Source organism: Lepidochelys kempii, chromosome 17 (assembly GCF_965140285.1).
Source record: "Lepidochelys kempii isolate rLepKem1 chromosome 17, rLepKem1.hap1, whole genome shotgun sequence".
NCBI lineage: Eukaryota > Metazoa > Chordata > Testudines > Cheloniidae > Lepidochelys > Lepidochelys kempii.
In genome coordinates, this window is record NC_136396.1 from 3,699,046 (window position 1) to 3,712,273 (window position 13,228).

General features: G+C 44.3%; 1 protein-coding gene across 1 annotated transcript; it reads left to right on the forward strand.

Annotated features, from left to right (window-relative positions):
- Positions 1-12: 12 nt before the first annotated feature.
- TAX1BP3 (Tax1 binding protein 3) lies at positions 13-12,679 on the forward strand. Its single transcript, XM_073315691.2, has 4 exons — positions 13-126; positions 4,573-4,692; positions 5,029-5,106; positions 10,831-12,679. The coding sequence occupies exons 1-4, from the start codon at positions 88-90 to the stop codon at positions 10,966-10,968; spliced, it is 375 nt and encodes a 124-aa protein (XP_073171792.1). The 5' UTR covers positions 13-87; the 3' UTR covers positions 10,969-12,679.
- Positions 12,680-13,228: the final 549 nt, after the last annotated feature.

Here is a 13,228-nt window from a genome sequence, read left to right on the forward strand (position 1 = left end):
CGGAGCGAGGGGCGGGGCCGGAGGGACCTTTTGTTGGCGAGGCGGCGGGCGCGCCGGCGAGTCGGGCGCGAGCTGCCGGGCGGGGCCATGTCGTACATCCCGGGGCAGCCGGTCACCGCCGTGGTGGTGAGTGGGGCAGGGGCCACCCCCGGGCGGGGCCGAGCCGAGCGCTGGGGCGGGGGCGGCCCCTGCCGGGACCGTGTCCCCGTAGCGCCCCCCGCCCGGAGCAGCCCCCTCAGCTCTGGCGGCGGGTCGCGAACCGCTCGGGGCGGCGCACGGGGCCCGGCTCCCCGCCGGCTGCGGGGCCGAGCTCCCTACCCCGGGCGGGGCGCGAAGGGGCGCGCGCGGGCTGGGTTCCTGCCCCCCACCCCCCGGGGGGAGAAGGGGGGAAAGTCTCCCTCGGGCTGCTCGGCTGCCAGCAAAACCCACCACGGCGGGGGCGTTTGACAGCAGCGCAGCGCGTGTGGGGACGGGCGCTGGGCTGAGGCGGCGCGGGAGCCGGGGTGGACGCGCTTGCTCTGGCCGCGCCCCGCTTCAGGGGAGTCGGAGGGAGGTTCCGAGCTGCGCTGCGGGGAGCGCCCGGGCCGAGGCTCGCGCGGTGAAAGCGCCGCCTGGCGGTGGAAGGGGCCGAGCTCTGGGAGAGCTGAGTCCCAGTCTGCCGCTGGGCGACCTGGGGCCGGGCCCCTCCCTGCTCTGTGCCTCTGTTTCCCCCGTCTCTAAAACGAGGCTGGTCGCGACCTCCTTTATAGAGCACTCCATAAGAGCTACCTAGTCTGTACGAAGTGAGCTGCCTCTCACCAAAGCTCATGCTCCCGTAAATTGGTTAGTCTCTAAGGTGCCACAGGTCCTCCTGTTCTTTTTGCGGATAGAGACTAACACAGCTGCTACTCTGAAACCTGGGCAGTCGAAACGTGGAGCGAGCTAGTGTACTGGAGGCAACTCGAAGAGACCCCTCCAGTTCACTGGCTATGCTGAAGCATGTAACAACTCTTTCCCCCATCCTTGATGCACCTGCATGTGTGCATGTATACACGTACAGCTAAGTAACAAGGTGGTAAAACGGTATTTGAAAAATGTGCTCTGAAGCAAAAGAACCGTAGCATGTTTATAGATTTGGGGTAGGGGGAATGGAAAAGTCAAACTAATTCATTTTGGTGGTGTGAAAGGATTGGGTGACTTAGCTTCCCTTATTGTATTTTTTTAATTAAGGATTTTACTACAGATATACTTTAGGTTATACCATTTTTCTTACCACTTTCATCCAAAGATTGAAGTATCATTGTCCCCTCTGTACATCCAGGAAAACTGAAGCACAGATGTGATCTGACTTGCCCAAGTTCATATAGTGAGTCAGTGGTAGAGCAGGGAACAAAAGCTAGCTGTCCTGTCTCCCAGGTCCACTGGATTATGCTGTTTCCGCTATTTGCTTATGGTTACGTTTCTGATGTGCACAAGACTGCAGTGATGCATGTCACTTTGTGGTAGCTGTAGTGGAGGGGATGAAAAAATAACCTTTTTTGCACAAAGTCTCTGACAGTCCGATGAGAACAAAGAACTTAGAGGCTGTGTGAGCTGGTGTGAGTTCTGCCACTAATGCAAGCCAGTGCAGGTTGGATGGGGGCTGATTTGACTCCAGAATCAACCCTTCTCCGTAGAAAATAAGCCCAGTAAAACGTACCATAAGTGTAGAGGTGAAAATTTGCCACATATCGGTGTGGTGCACACCGTGGCATGCACACTAGCTGTCCAACCAAGTGACTGTCAAACAAGTCAGATTTCTGACATCTCCCTGCAACGCCAGGCAGCCTAACTGAGCGCAAACTGGGATCATGGTACGTGTTGTGATTTAAGAGGCATAGCATAGTCAACTTGCCACTTATCAGAGGTCTTCACCTCAGATGTCAGACCTCTCTAACAGTATTTTTCTTCGAAAACCATTGTGATCTTGATGGAAAGTGTTCACTCTTTAGCTTGGCAGATGGTGCCTTCTGTTAAGGTGCCTTCTGGGATAGAAGATGATGGTGCACAGATTACAATGGGTTACTTTTCCTGTGGGTAAACACCCTGCACACCATGTTGCTCAAGGAGCATAGGTTTTCTTGAACTGGAATCTCAGTATCACCAGTTAACAAAACAAAACCAAGAATGTCCTTGTTCAGCTAAAGTTGTGGTGCCTTAGCGCCGCTCCCCCACTTCCCCCCCCCCACGCATGCTTGATAAAAATGCCATGTGACTGCACGCTGTTGCTGTTAGCCTTGTTCTCAACAACCTGCCTCCGAGCCAATTCCAGTGTTGAAGACAACATAAAAAGATACCAAATCTGCTGCCATCCACTTGTTTGGCTGCCAGCCTGGAGTCTGTTCCTTGTCTGTCTCTTATTATGGTATGCTGCAATTTTTAGTTTGTCTGTGGAAGTTGTCAGTATTTCCAATGAGCTCATATGGAGTCTCACTCCAATTAAAATGATTATTTGTTTACTTGGCTGAGTTAGACACCTCCCTCTTCTATTCCAAATGGGCTCACTTGACCCAGGGAAGCATTCTGATGAATGGAAAAAGACAGCCGTGCAAACTTGAGGGAAGAAAAACTTCAAAAATCATACATGTAGCCTTTAGAGTAGCAGCTGTGTTAGTCTGTATTCGCAAAAAGAAAAGTACTTGTGGCACCTTAGAGACTAACAAATTTATTTGAGCATAAGCTTTAAGAGCTACAGCTGAATACACTGTATGCATCTGATGAAGTGAGCTGTAGCTCACGAAAGCTCATGCTCAAATAAATTTGGTAGTCTCTAAGGTGCCACAAGTACTCCTTTTCTTTTTACATGTAGCCTGTAATTTTGCCCTCAACCCATGCTTTCTTTCCAGAAGTTGCTGTCAGAAGGGAAAGCTAGTTAACATACCCAAAATTACCTAGAGGAGATAGGTTGTTTACATTTTGGAGTATTTCACAAGGAAGAACCTTCCCCTGAGCAGGGAAAAACAGTTTCTAATCTCTCAATGCAAAGTGTCACTCTGGTAGCATGACAAGACTTACTGACTGTTCTGTGTCCTCCACTAGACAGTGCTGCATGGTGCTCTTTAAAAGTTGAGTGGCATCTGCTTTAGCTATTCTAGTCTTGTGAAGTAGATTAAAAAAATTTAATTTTGTACTTCACTAGCTAAAACCCTTGTGAAAATGAGATGCCAAGCAAGCTTTTGAGAATTAAATCCTTGTTTCTGGTTTTATCTGTAATCTGTGGGTTTGCAATGCTATAGTTAAGAGTTCTGTTACTATAGAGGCAGTAAAAAACATAGAACTGTAGTTGGTCATACTTGAGTTCATTAAATTAAAATGTTCTAAGATAGTAATGTGAACTACTTTCCTTGATGAAACAAAGATTGCAAAGCAACTCACTTTGAATTACTAATCACACTTAAACCAGGCTTCCTGGTGATGTGTATGATAAATCTCATAATTTTGTTGGAAGTAGGTCATGCAGCAAAGGCTGCACAAATCATTTGTTTGGCAGAGCAGTTTGTAGCCTGGGGGGATCTGGGCCTAATTCAAGAGAAAAGACTAAACAACTTTTTTTTGCAGAGAGGCCCCGGCTGGACAGGGTTCTGGATGAGATCATGACTCCCCTTCATATCTCTGTCACTAAGAGCGCCTCTGCTGTTACTCATACGATTTAAAATCTCTTGGTGTCTGAACTTTCTCATCAAGACTTTTTTAATACTCTTAATGCCGGGGCGACTTTACAGCTGGTCTTGTGAACCCTTTGGTAGTTGGACTCTCTTCAGCCGAGTTAGTGGCCTACGTTCAGAGTACTTTAAGTTTCTGAACTTGTTGCAGACAACAGAAGTCTCTGCCCCATTATCTATTGTGGGTGAGTGACAATAGTAGGATACATACTCCCATTGGCAGAGCGCAAAGGAGGAACTCGCAGTTTTTCCATGGACAAAACAGAACAAGATGTGTGGGTTTGAGAGACTGCTCGTTATTGACACTTGCATTTTACTGGCTTGAAGGAAGCTGATCTCCAATATAAGGCTACTGCTATTGGAGCCATCCCTCCTTCCATTTCAATTGTGGTAACGGAGATAGAGGCTAAACTCCTTTAGATGCTGAAGTGCCAGGTCCTTTAGGGATATGTTTGGAGATGCTTATTTCTGTTGTGGCTTACTAGCAAGGACAACAGAGTGCTCCTCAGTTACTGCTGAAGGGCAGAAATGGTTCATCTTAATGATAACTTTTAAACAGGATCAATTAAAACAAACAGCTGTTGCCCAAGTTAAGTTTGCTTGTCTCTTTGGGATAGATAGCAAATGCTCCCATCCACCAATGGGTTTTAGATCCAGAGATCCCTGCTCTTTGTCTAAGCAAATATAAAAAACATGCTTGTGATATGGCCTTCGTTTGTAAACTATCTTATGTGCTCCCTTTGTCTGGAAGTTACACAGTAGCTCACCAAACAAAATCTGTTGTCCTATGTTCAGAGATAGTTACATGTAATAAAGCTAAACTTAATCTACTCTGGCTGGAGTAGAAGAAGGGATGTGAATCCTGCACTTTTCCCCCTCCCATCTCTTTCAGCAAAGAGTTGAAATCCATAAACTCCGTCAAGGTGAAAATCTGATTCTTGGATTCAGTATTGGAGGTGGAATTGATCAGGACCCTGCTCAGAATCCTTTCTCTGAAGATAAAACTGACAAGGTCAGATTCTCTTTGAACTTAAATAATTAAGACCCCCAGTAAGAGGCTGAGTGCCCTCAACTCACCTTGAATTCAGTGAGTGGCACACACTTTTTGTAAGCCTATGCCTGGTCCTCCCTCAGTCTGATTGGTCCATGTTATACTCCTTTCCTACTTAGTCAATGTAGCCAACTTGCACTGCTGCTGCATTTGGGCTCTTGTGTGACTCATCTGTTTTCTAATATCAGATTTGTTTTTTAATGGAATCAATTTTTAAGGTGTTGCTAAGTAAAGGTTATTGCCTTGTGTGCATTTGTAACCATTCCAACTGGAATAACTAAAACGTGACTCTTACAGGGCATCTATGTAACAAGGGTGACAGAAGGAGGCCCAGCAGAAGTTGCCGGACTCCAGGTTGGAGACAAGATAATGCAGGTAAATTCAAAGGTAGGAAGAGGAACATACTGGAATGCCTAGATGCAGGACAATCCCAGCCCAGAAGATCCCTAGGGAGCACTGCTTTCCAGGCTATTTCAGAGGTAGGGTGATGGTGAATCTCATCCACTTGCTCTGTTCTTGACTGTTTCACCTACTCATTGTTCCACGGCTGTATGTGCTACCCAAGGAAGTTTATAAAAGGTCACTGCCTTCCCATATGGATTGTCTTGGGAATCTGTCTGGAAAAGCTTCCCTATCTCCAGACAAGAGGCTTCTGGCTGTAACTGCCAGCATGAATGCCCCCTGCAGAAGAGTGACTTATAGGTAGTTAGCTATAAGTCACAATTGAGCACGTGGTCTTGAATGGTCATGAACTCTTGTGAACCTCAGAGCTCTGAAAGTAGTGCCTGGCAACCATTCTGCAATACCAGAACTTGAGGCAGATCCTGAAGAAGCAGACTGACACATGTTCTTTCCCCCAAACACGCCTTTGTGGGGCTGGGCTTTTAATAGTGATCCATCCAAGGTACTAAGGGTAACCCAGCAGGTAGAAGAATGTCATTGCTACCACATTAGGCACATACCTGGTGGTCATCCCCAGAGGGGATGTAGATGCAACCCTCATGGTGAGGGTTTTTTGTATCACGTGTCTAAATGTTGTGGAGTATCCAATTTGAAAAATTGATAAAATCCAAAAAGGGCCTTTACTTGTAGAATCATAGTCTACTTTTAACAAAATTGGCAGAAAGCTTCTAAATACAACTGATAATGCAAGTGTGTACTCCAAATAGTCCTGTATGGAAAGTTTTTTGGGAAATATTTAAATCCCTTTGTGTATAGGTGATGCAATCTGCTCTGGCTGGAGTAGAAGGAGGAATGTGAATCCTGCCAAAAAAACCCACCCCCCCCATACTTTTTTGCCTTCAGTTAAAGCAGAAGTCTATAGTCACATGACAGTATGAGCTTGTTTGTACCATGTAATACCTCACAATACAGTGTAGAATGGACTCATTTGAGAAGAGTTTTTGTCTGCTATGTTTATGAAGTTATGTAGATAAGACCCCTACCCCTTAATTATAAAGCATATATAATTTGATACCTGCTCAGCTGGAGACATTAAGCTAAACAAGCACATACAACTATAATTATCGTCTTACTGTCACTGAGTACAATGACAATACATGTATACTATTTATATAACCATAAGGACTCAGTAGCCAGGCTATAGAATGTCTTGTATGACTATCTTGTGAATAACAAACTAGCACTCTAATGTAACCCCTGTATACAACTGTGAGCTACTGGATATCTAATGCAATGCTCCTTTGGGCCGTATTAACTCAAAAAAATAATCACAGAAATTTGCAGACTGTTGAAACATTTCCACTGCCCCTCGGAATCTGTCTCTGATGTGCTCAGTCGCTGCACTTGTTACTGTCACAGCTGCATGCATCAAGCACACCAAATCTTCCCTGCAGCATTTGCATCTCCTTGTTGCACAGGTACTCCCACCTACACTGCACAAAGGTGAGGCTGGCTGCTGGAGCAGGCAGCTGGACCATTGTGTTAGGAACTACCTATCACCCATCCGGTGCTGACAGGGGATACTTGAGGATACTGAACTGCAGCATGATTCTGTATGTCTGACTGATCAGTGGCATGTTTCAGGTGCTGCCTGAAGAGGCTACACTTGGCAGTTTCTCATTTGTTTTGTTCTTGGCAAACAACTCAGCCACATGATCCAGAGATGGTTACTTCTTTCCCAATACAATAGTGAGATCTGTTGACTAAAAAACAGCAGTTGGCTTGGAATGCAGTTACCTACCTTCAAATCTTGCTAGTGATACTGAGCAAGGACTATTGACTCAGCTAATGCTTGGTTCTTCATTACCTCTCTGGTTAGGTCAGGATTGTCCATGCTGTGAATTCAAAGTAAGGGTCCTAATTTATAAAGCCATTAACAGGCAGAGATATAGCTACTTCCTAGACCGGGGTACTCAAATATTTTTTGTCAAGGTCCAGACTCCAGAGAAAATAAGTAAATAAAAAGACTTAAGGTCTATTAAAAAAAGTGTCTGGTGGTCTGGATTTGGCTGGCAGTCTGCCTATGGACTACCCCTGGCCTAGACTATCAGATAATCTTTGATGGGTGACGAGGTGTCAGCATTTCAGCTCTTTGCCCTCAAACTGCTCATGCTCTAGGTAACTGGAGCAGGTTTACACATGCCCTGTCTGTCTCCCTGGTGGGACTCAGTCTGTAGGCCTGCTTAGGGACTGCCTAAGGCCACACATAGCAGGCTGGGAGGAGCTGGCCTCCCTTTATCTCCATGGTCAGGGTACTCACCTGGGATAGGGGCAAGCCTGGGTCAGTTTCCTCCTCCTGCCTTATGAGATGGGATTTGAATAGTGAGCTGCCATTGCTCGAGTGCTCTGAGAGGCAAGGTAGCTTTCCCTCATGACTGTTAATCCAGTGGTTACATAAGAATGGTCATATGAGGCAGAGAAAAGGTCCATCTAGCCCAGTCGCCTGTCTTCTGACAGTAGCCAATGACAGGTGCCCTAGAGGGAATGAACAGGTAATCAAGTGATCCATCCTGTTGCCCATTCCCAGCTTTTGGCAAACAAAGGTAGGGACACCATCTCTGCCCATCCTGGCTAATAACCATTGATGGACCTATCCTCTGTGCACTTATCTAGTTCTTTTTTGAACCCTATTATAGTCTTGGCCTTCACAATATCCTCTGGCAAAGAGTTCCACAGGTTAACTGTGTTGTGTGAAGAAATACTTCCTTTGTTTTTAAACCTGTTGCCTATTAATTTCATTTAGTGACCCCTAGTTCTTGTTTGAGAAGGAGTAAATAACACTTTACCTTCTCCACACCAATCATGGTTTTATAGACTCTTTTCCAAGCTCAAAAGGCCCAGTCTTAATCTCTCCTCATATGTTCCATACCCCTAATAATTTCTGATGCCCTTTTCTCAATTCCAGTATCTTTTTTGAGAAGGGAAGACTATATCTGCATGCAGTATTCTAGATGTTGGTGTACTGTGAATTTATATAAAGGCAATATTTTCCATCTTATCTATCCCTTAATGATTCCCAACATTGTTCGCTTTTTTGACTGCTGCTGCACATTGAGTGGATATTTTCAAAGAATTATCCATAATGACTTCAAGATCTGTCTTGAGTGGTAACAGCTAATTTAGACCCCATTTTATATATATAGTTGGGATTGTTTTCCAGTGAGCATTACTTTGCAGTTATCGACATTGAATTTTGGTGTGTGCATCTTTGTGAGAGCTCCTTTTAGTCATGCATGTTGTTGCATGTGTGGTGTCTACAAAAAAAAAAGTGAGATCCCTTTATCTATTAGCAGACTGCTTTGGACTTAACTATCTTGAGTAGTTTTGTATCATGTGCAAATTTTGCCACCTCACTCTTTTGCCACCCCTTTTATGAATGCTGAACAGGACTGGTCCCTGTACTGACCTTAGGGGACACCACTATTTACCTCTCCATTCTGAAAACTGACCATTTATTCCTACCCTTTGTTTCTGGTCTTTTAACCAGTTACTGATCCATGAAAGGACCTTCCCTCTTCTCCAATGACTGCTTACTTTGCTTAATGACAGGTTTCAGAGTAACAGCCGTGTTAGTCTGTATTCGCAAAAAGAAAAGGAGTACTTGTGGCACCTTGGTTAGTCTCTAAGGTGCCACAAGTACTCCTTTACTTTGCTTAAGAGACTTTGGTGAGGGATCTTGTGAAATTTAAGTATACTATACTTGTCCACATGCTTGTTGACCCCCTCAAAGAATGCCTGTAGGTTGGTCAGGCATGATTTCCTTTTACAAAAGCTGTGTTGACTCAGACCCAACAAACAATGTTCATTGATGTCTGATAATTCTGTGTTTTACTATATGTCAACCAGTTTGCCCAGTACTGAAGTTATGCTTGCCATGCTCCCCTCTGGAGCCTTTTTTTAAAATGGGTGTTACATTAGCTCTTCTCCAGTGGTTATGTAGTAGACTCTGGGTCAGTTCCCCCTTGTGCCTCATGAGAAGGGATTTGAGCAGGCAACTGCTATCTCCCCAGTGAGTGCCCTAATTGCTGCACTAAGGGACAGTCTGATGTCAGTTGCTTGTATTCTCCTGTTGAAGCTCTTCCACTTTAATTAAATAATAATTGGGTCAGACACCATAAGAATCACTTAACCCACCCACTGGAGTATAAACTCACCCAGGGTGTGGGAAGAGTCTGGTTAAAGTCTCACTTTGTCTCCTGAGAGGGGATTTGAACAGCCATCTCCCTGCCATGCAAGTAACTGCCCTAACAGGTAGGCTATGAGGTATCCTGCTGTGAGGGTTGCTCAGTTAGATGTTAATTAGGCCAAAGCAAAGATGGGCTGTAAGGCGCCCTTGGTAGTGTAGTGGTTATGCTGCCACACTGTGCTGGTGGCGAGCAGGGCTCAAGTCCTGAGCCAGGAATGAGCCTCATGGAGTTCAAGTCCTTTTTCTTGAAGCTGTTCCACTTTAAATATTAATTGGGCCAAAGCAAGATATAGCAGCAAAGAGCCCTATGTGGTGCAGGTGTAGGGTAGGTGCCTAGAATGCAGGAGACACTGGTTCAAGTCTTCCCTCTGCCTGGGGAGCTTTGCCACCTAAAGTTCTATTTTTAAATTAAAATTGATCTGCATAAAACTCAAACCACTCCTTCATCCCCAGTTGCTAAGTTACTCACCCAGGGGCCAGGAGACCTTAGACCACATCCCTTGCTCTCTGAAGGGATTTGGATGAGGGCCTCCTGTTGCCCTGGCAGCTTCAGGGGGGGATGTCCCCTCCCTTCTCCAGGACAAGGGGATTCAAACCAGGAGCTCTCCCTCACTGAGATGTGCCCTGGAAGGCTGGGAATCCCCCTACAGATCCCTTCTTCAAATCCTGGTTCTGCCTGTTGAACCAGAATCCCCCACCTCCTAGGCAATATCCAACCACTGGACTAGGGAGTGATTCTAACTCCTGGCCTGGCCCAAACACTACTTAAGTAAAGGGTCAGCAGCTCCAACAGGCAAGTATGAGGCCACCCCCACCCAGTATAGCCTACACTCCAGTGAGCAGGCAGAGGGTCAATTGAATCAGACTCTCCTACAGCCTGGGGGAAGAACTCAAACCACTGGGTTATACAGCAGTCCTGATGCTAGCTGTGGCGCATTTACTATGTAATTTTTTTAAAGTGTACCAGCTTCAGCAAGAGCAGAAGAGAAATCCACCCCAGACCCTCCCTTAGTTCTGCAATGAGGGAACTCACCTGAGAGCCAGCAGAAATGTCTGAACAGATTTTCCCTTGGGTAATGAAGTGTCCTTGAGATGGTGAAGTGATTGGGTGCTGTTCATTAAGTCTGTGCTTCCACTAGGTTTTCTCTCTGCCTTCTCCACATCTTCAAGTCCTTCAGTGCATGTTCAAACTTTCTCTAAGCTAAGTCTCTTCTCATATACTTCCTCATTCCAGGCGACACCAGGACTCCTGCAGGTATGTTTGTCGTACTAGCAGTTCTTAAATTGTCTGGTACTTCTCCAAAGCAAACCTTTGAACCTTAAAGTTCACCCTATCTTGACTTAACCCACTAGTGCCAAGACACTGTGACAGACAGGCCCCAGCTTGCTAGTCACCTTCACAGGGCTAGCTCCACTGACAATATTGTTTCCTGATAAAACTTCTCTTGTAGGTGAACGGGTGGGACATGACAATGGTAACTCATGACCAAGCGAGGAAGAGACTGACGAAGAGGAATGAAGAAGTGGTACGGCTCCTGGTGACCAGACACTCCCTGCAGAAGGCTGTTCAGCAGTCCATGATGTCCTAATTATGCAATGGGCTTGGGGGAGGGGGGCAGAGGGAGGGATGGATCTATAGAGTGACACTCCCTTTTTCTAAGGAAGCAAATACTGGACCTGAGTTGTTTGCAAACACTAGTGCTGCCCAACAAGGTAAATATGCACCATTTTTACTCTAAACTGAAAATAGTAAATTCTAGCCATTTCAGAAGCAAGTTTCTCTTTCAGAAAGGCTTCCAGTAGCATATGCTGCATAAAACAGCACCTTACCCTACTGTGTATGCAAAGCTGTAACACTACAGCGGCAGGGGAAGTTAGCAGTTAAGAACATGCAAAACACTAAATACTTCTCTTAGGGAAGAAACTTAGTGGGAGATGATTCTCCTATAGTGCAAGAGTTCCCCATTGCTTAGCATTTAAAGCTCTGTTAGCTGCTTCTGCAAAGGAGTGAATGATTAACAGTGGGGAGAGGAGGTAATGTTTTTACTGTAAGTTTTCAAAATCTAATGTTAAGGGTTAGATTGTTCCTTACTAGTTCAGGCTCAGGTTTTTAAGATGCTACATTTAAGTAGAAGTTTGTAGAAAGTCCAATAAGGACATCTCTACACTACTCTTAGCATCAAGTGCTACCAGAAGTTAAGCAGAATATCTTGCAGTGCTTGAGGGATAGTCTGTCCTGAAGAGTTCACTGCAAGATTTTAGTCTGCTTCACTAAGCAGCTCATCATAAAAGGGACACAAGTTTGAACTAGCAGTTGGTGCAGAAACAGATTATAATGGAAGCTGTGTGGGATTCAGTAACAAATTTCAAGACTTTATGAAGCAATCATAATTTTGTCTTGTAGAGAGGTACTTTGCAACTGTAAAGTACTTGGGAAACAAGACCAGCTTTAACATGCCATAATTATTGCAACTCTAGGGCTTACATTTTTTTAAAAAAAATAATAATTGGGAAAGAGATGGAAACCTTTGTCATTGCTGACCATACAGGAGACATTTACAAAGTTCCACTTCCTCATTCCACATTTAGCAGAGAGAATCTTCAAATAGAAGGGGCAGCTGGTCTGTTTTGTAGTGGGAGACTTATTTAAATCTTGTGTTAAGTAGAAATGTGCAAACAAGCTTGCAAACATCTATTGTACCAAAATTCCTATCCTTGCACCTGTGGTAGGCAAATATACACTACAGAAATCCTTCACAAAGGCCAAACTATGGAGTTGTAGGAGCTTTTGCAGAAGATTCCTACAAATCCTTAAAGGGTTTTATACTCTTCAGTGAAACTCATTTACACTTTAAGGCATTATACAGGCTAGCTTTAATTATTCAAAAAAATTGCTTCATTGTCCAGAACTAGTTTTAATGACACTGTATATGACCTCTTTACTTCAGCTGTCTTCAGACCAGTTAAAATTTTTAACTAGAACACTGAAGAGGTTGTAGACTAACTTATTACTGCAGTGCTATTTAGGTTCTGACTTGAATGAATTTTATAAACTTGATAAATGCATCTCAAAGAATGTTCCACTCTATCTCGACATACCAGCAGATGCCTCTTTTTATACTTTTTTACCTTATTCAGTAATACTAAAAAATCCAAAAGGAATTTTGGACATTTAAATTACAAATCCTGTGGTAGTAAATAGCTTTACAGATAGGCCTTATTTTTGTTTACTGTAGAAAAAAGTACACTGCTATTTGTACTGTGGTCTTGATTTTACACAATAAAATGAATTTAAGAAACTGTCTCTAATAAGAGGACAACTTATGTATTTACACCCTTTTTGTGCAAGCTTCCTACCCCTCCAATTCTTCTGATTTAGAACAGGTTGAGTGCTGCTTAACATTTAGACAGCCACATTCTGCTGAAGTAAAGATATGCTAAACAGCTAACAGTAAAGTGACAGTCAGCAAATTCTTCACCCATTTACAACTTGGAGCATCTCTTGGGGAGAAGTACATTCCCTTCTGAAATTTTACCATCTTAAACTTTTCAGTGAACAACAAGTTAATTTTCCCTCTGGCAGGAGGGTCACAGGATTAAGTAATCAGACCTTGAACAGTAGTGATTCTAAATCATGTGTTTGAGTCCCTTTTAGTATAAGCTATTCCTTACTCCAGTCAAAGATAATATAGTATAGTGCCAAGTTGTACAGTTTAAAGTGCAAGAATGTTCAGCCCTGTTTAGAGATCAAATATCTTACATCCTTTGCACGCATACTACAGAGAAAGCAATTCAGAGCACCAGAGCAAGTTTTATTCCCAATTCACCACCTTCCTGCATTACCTTGTG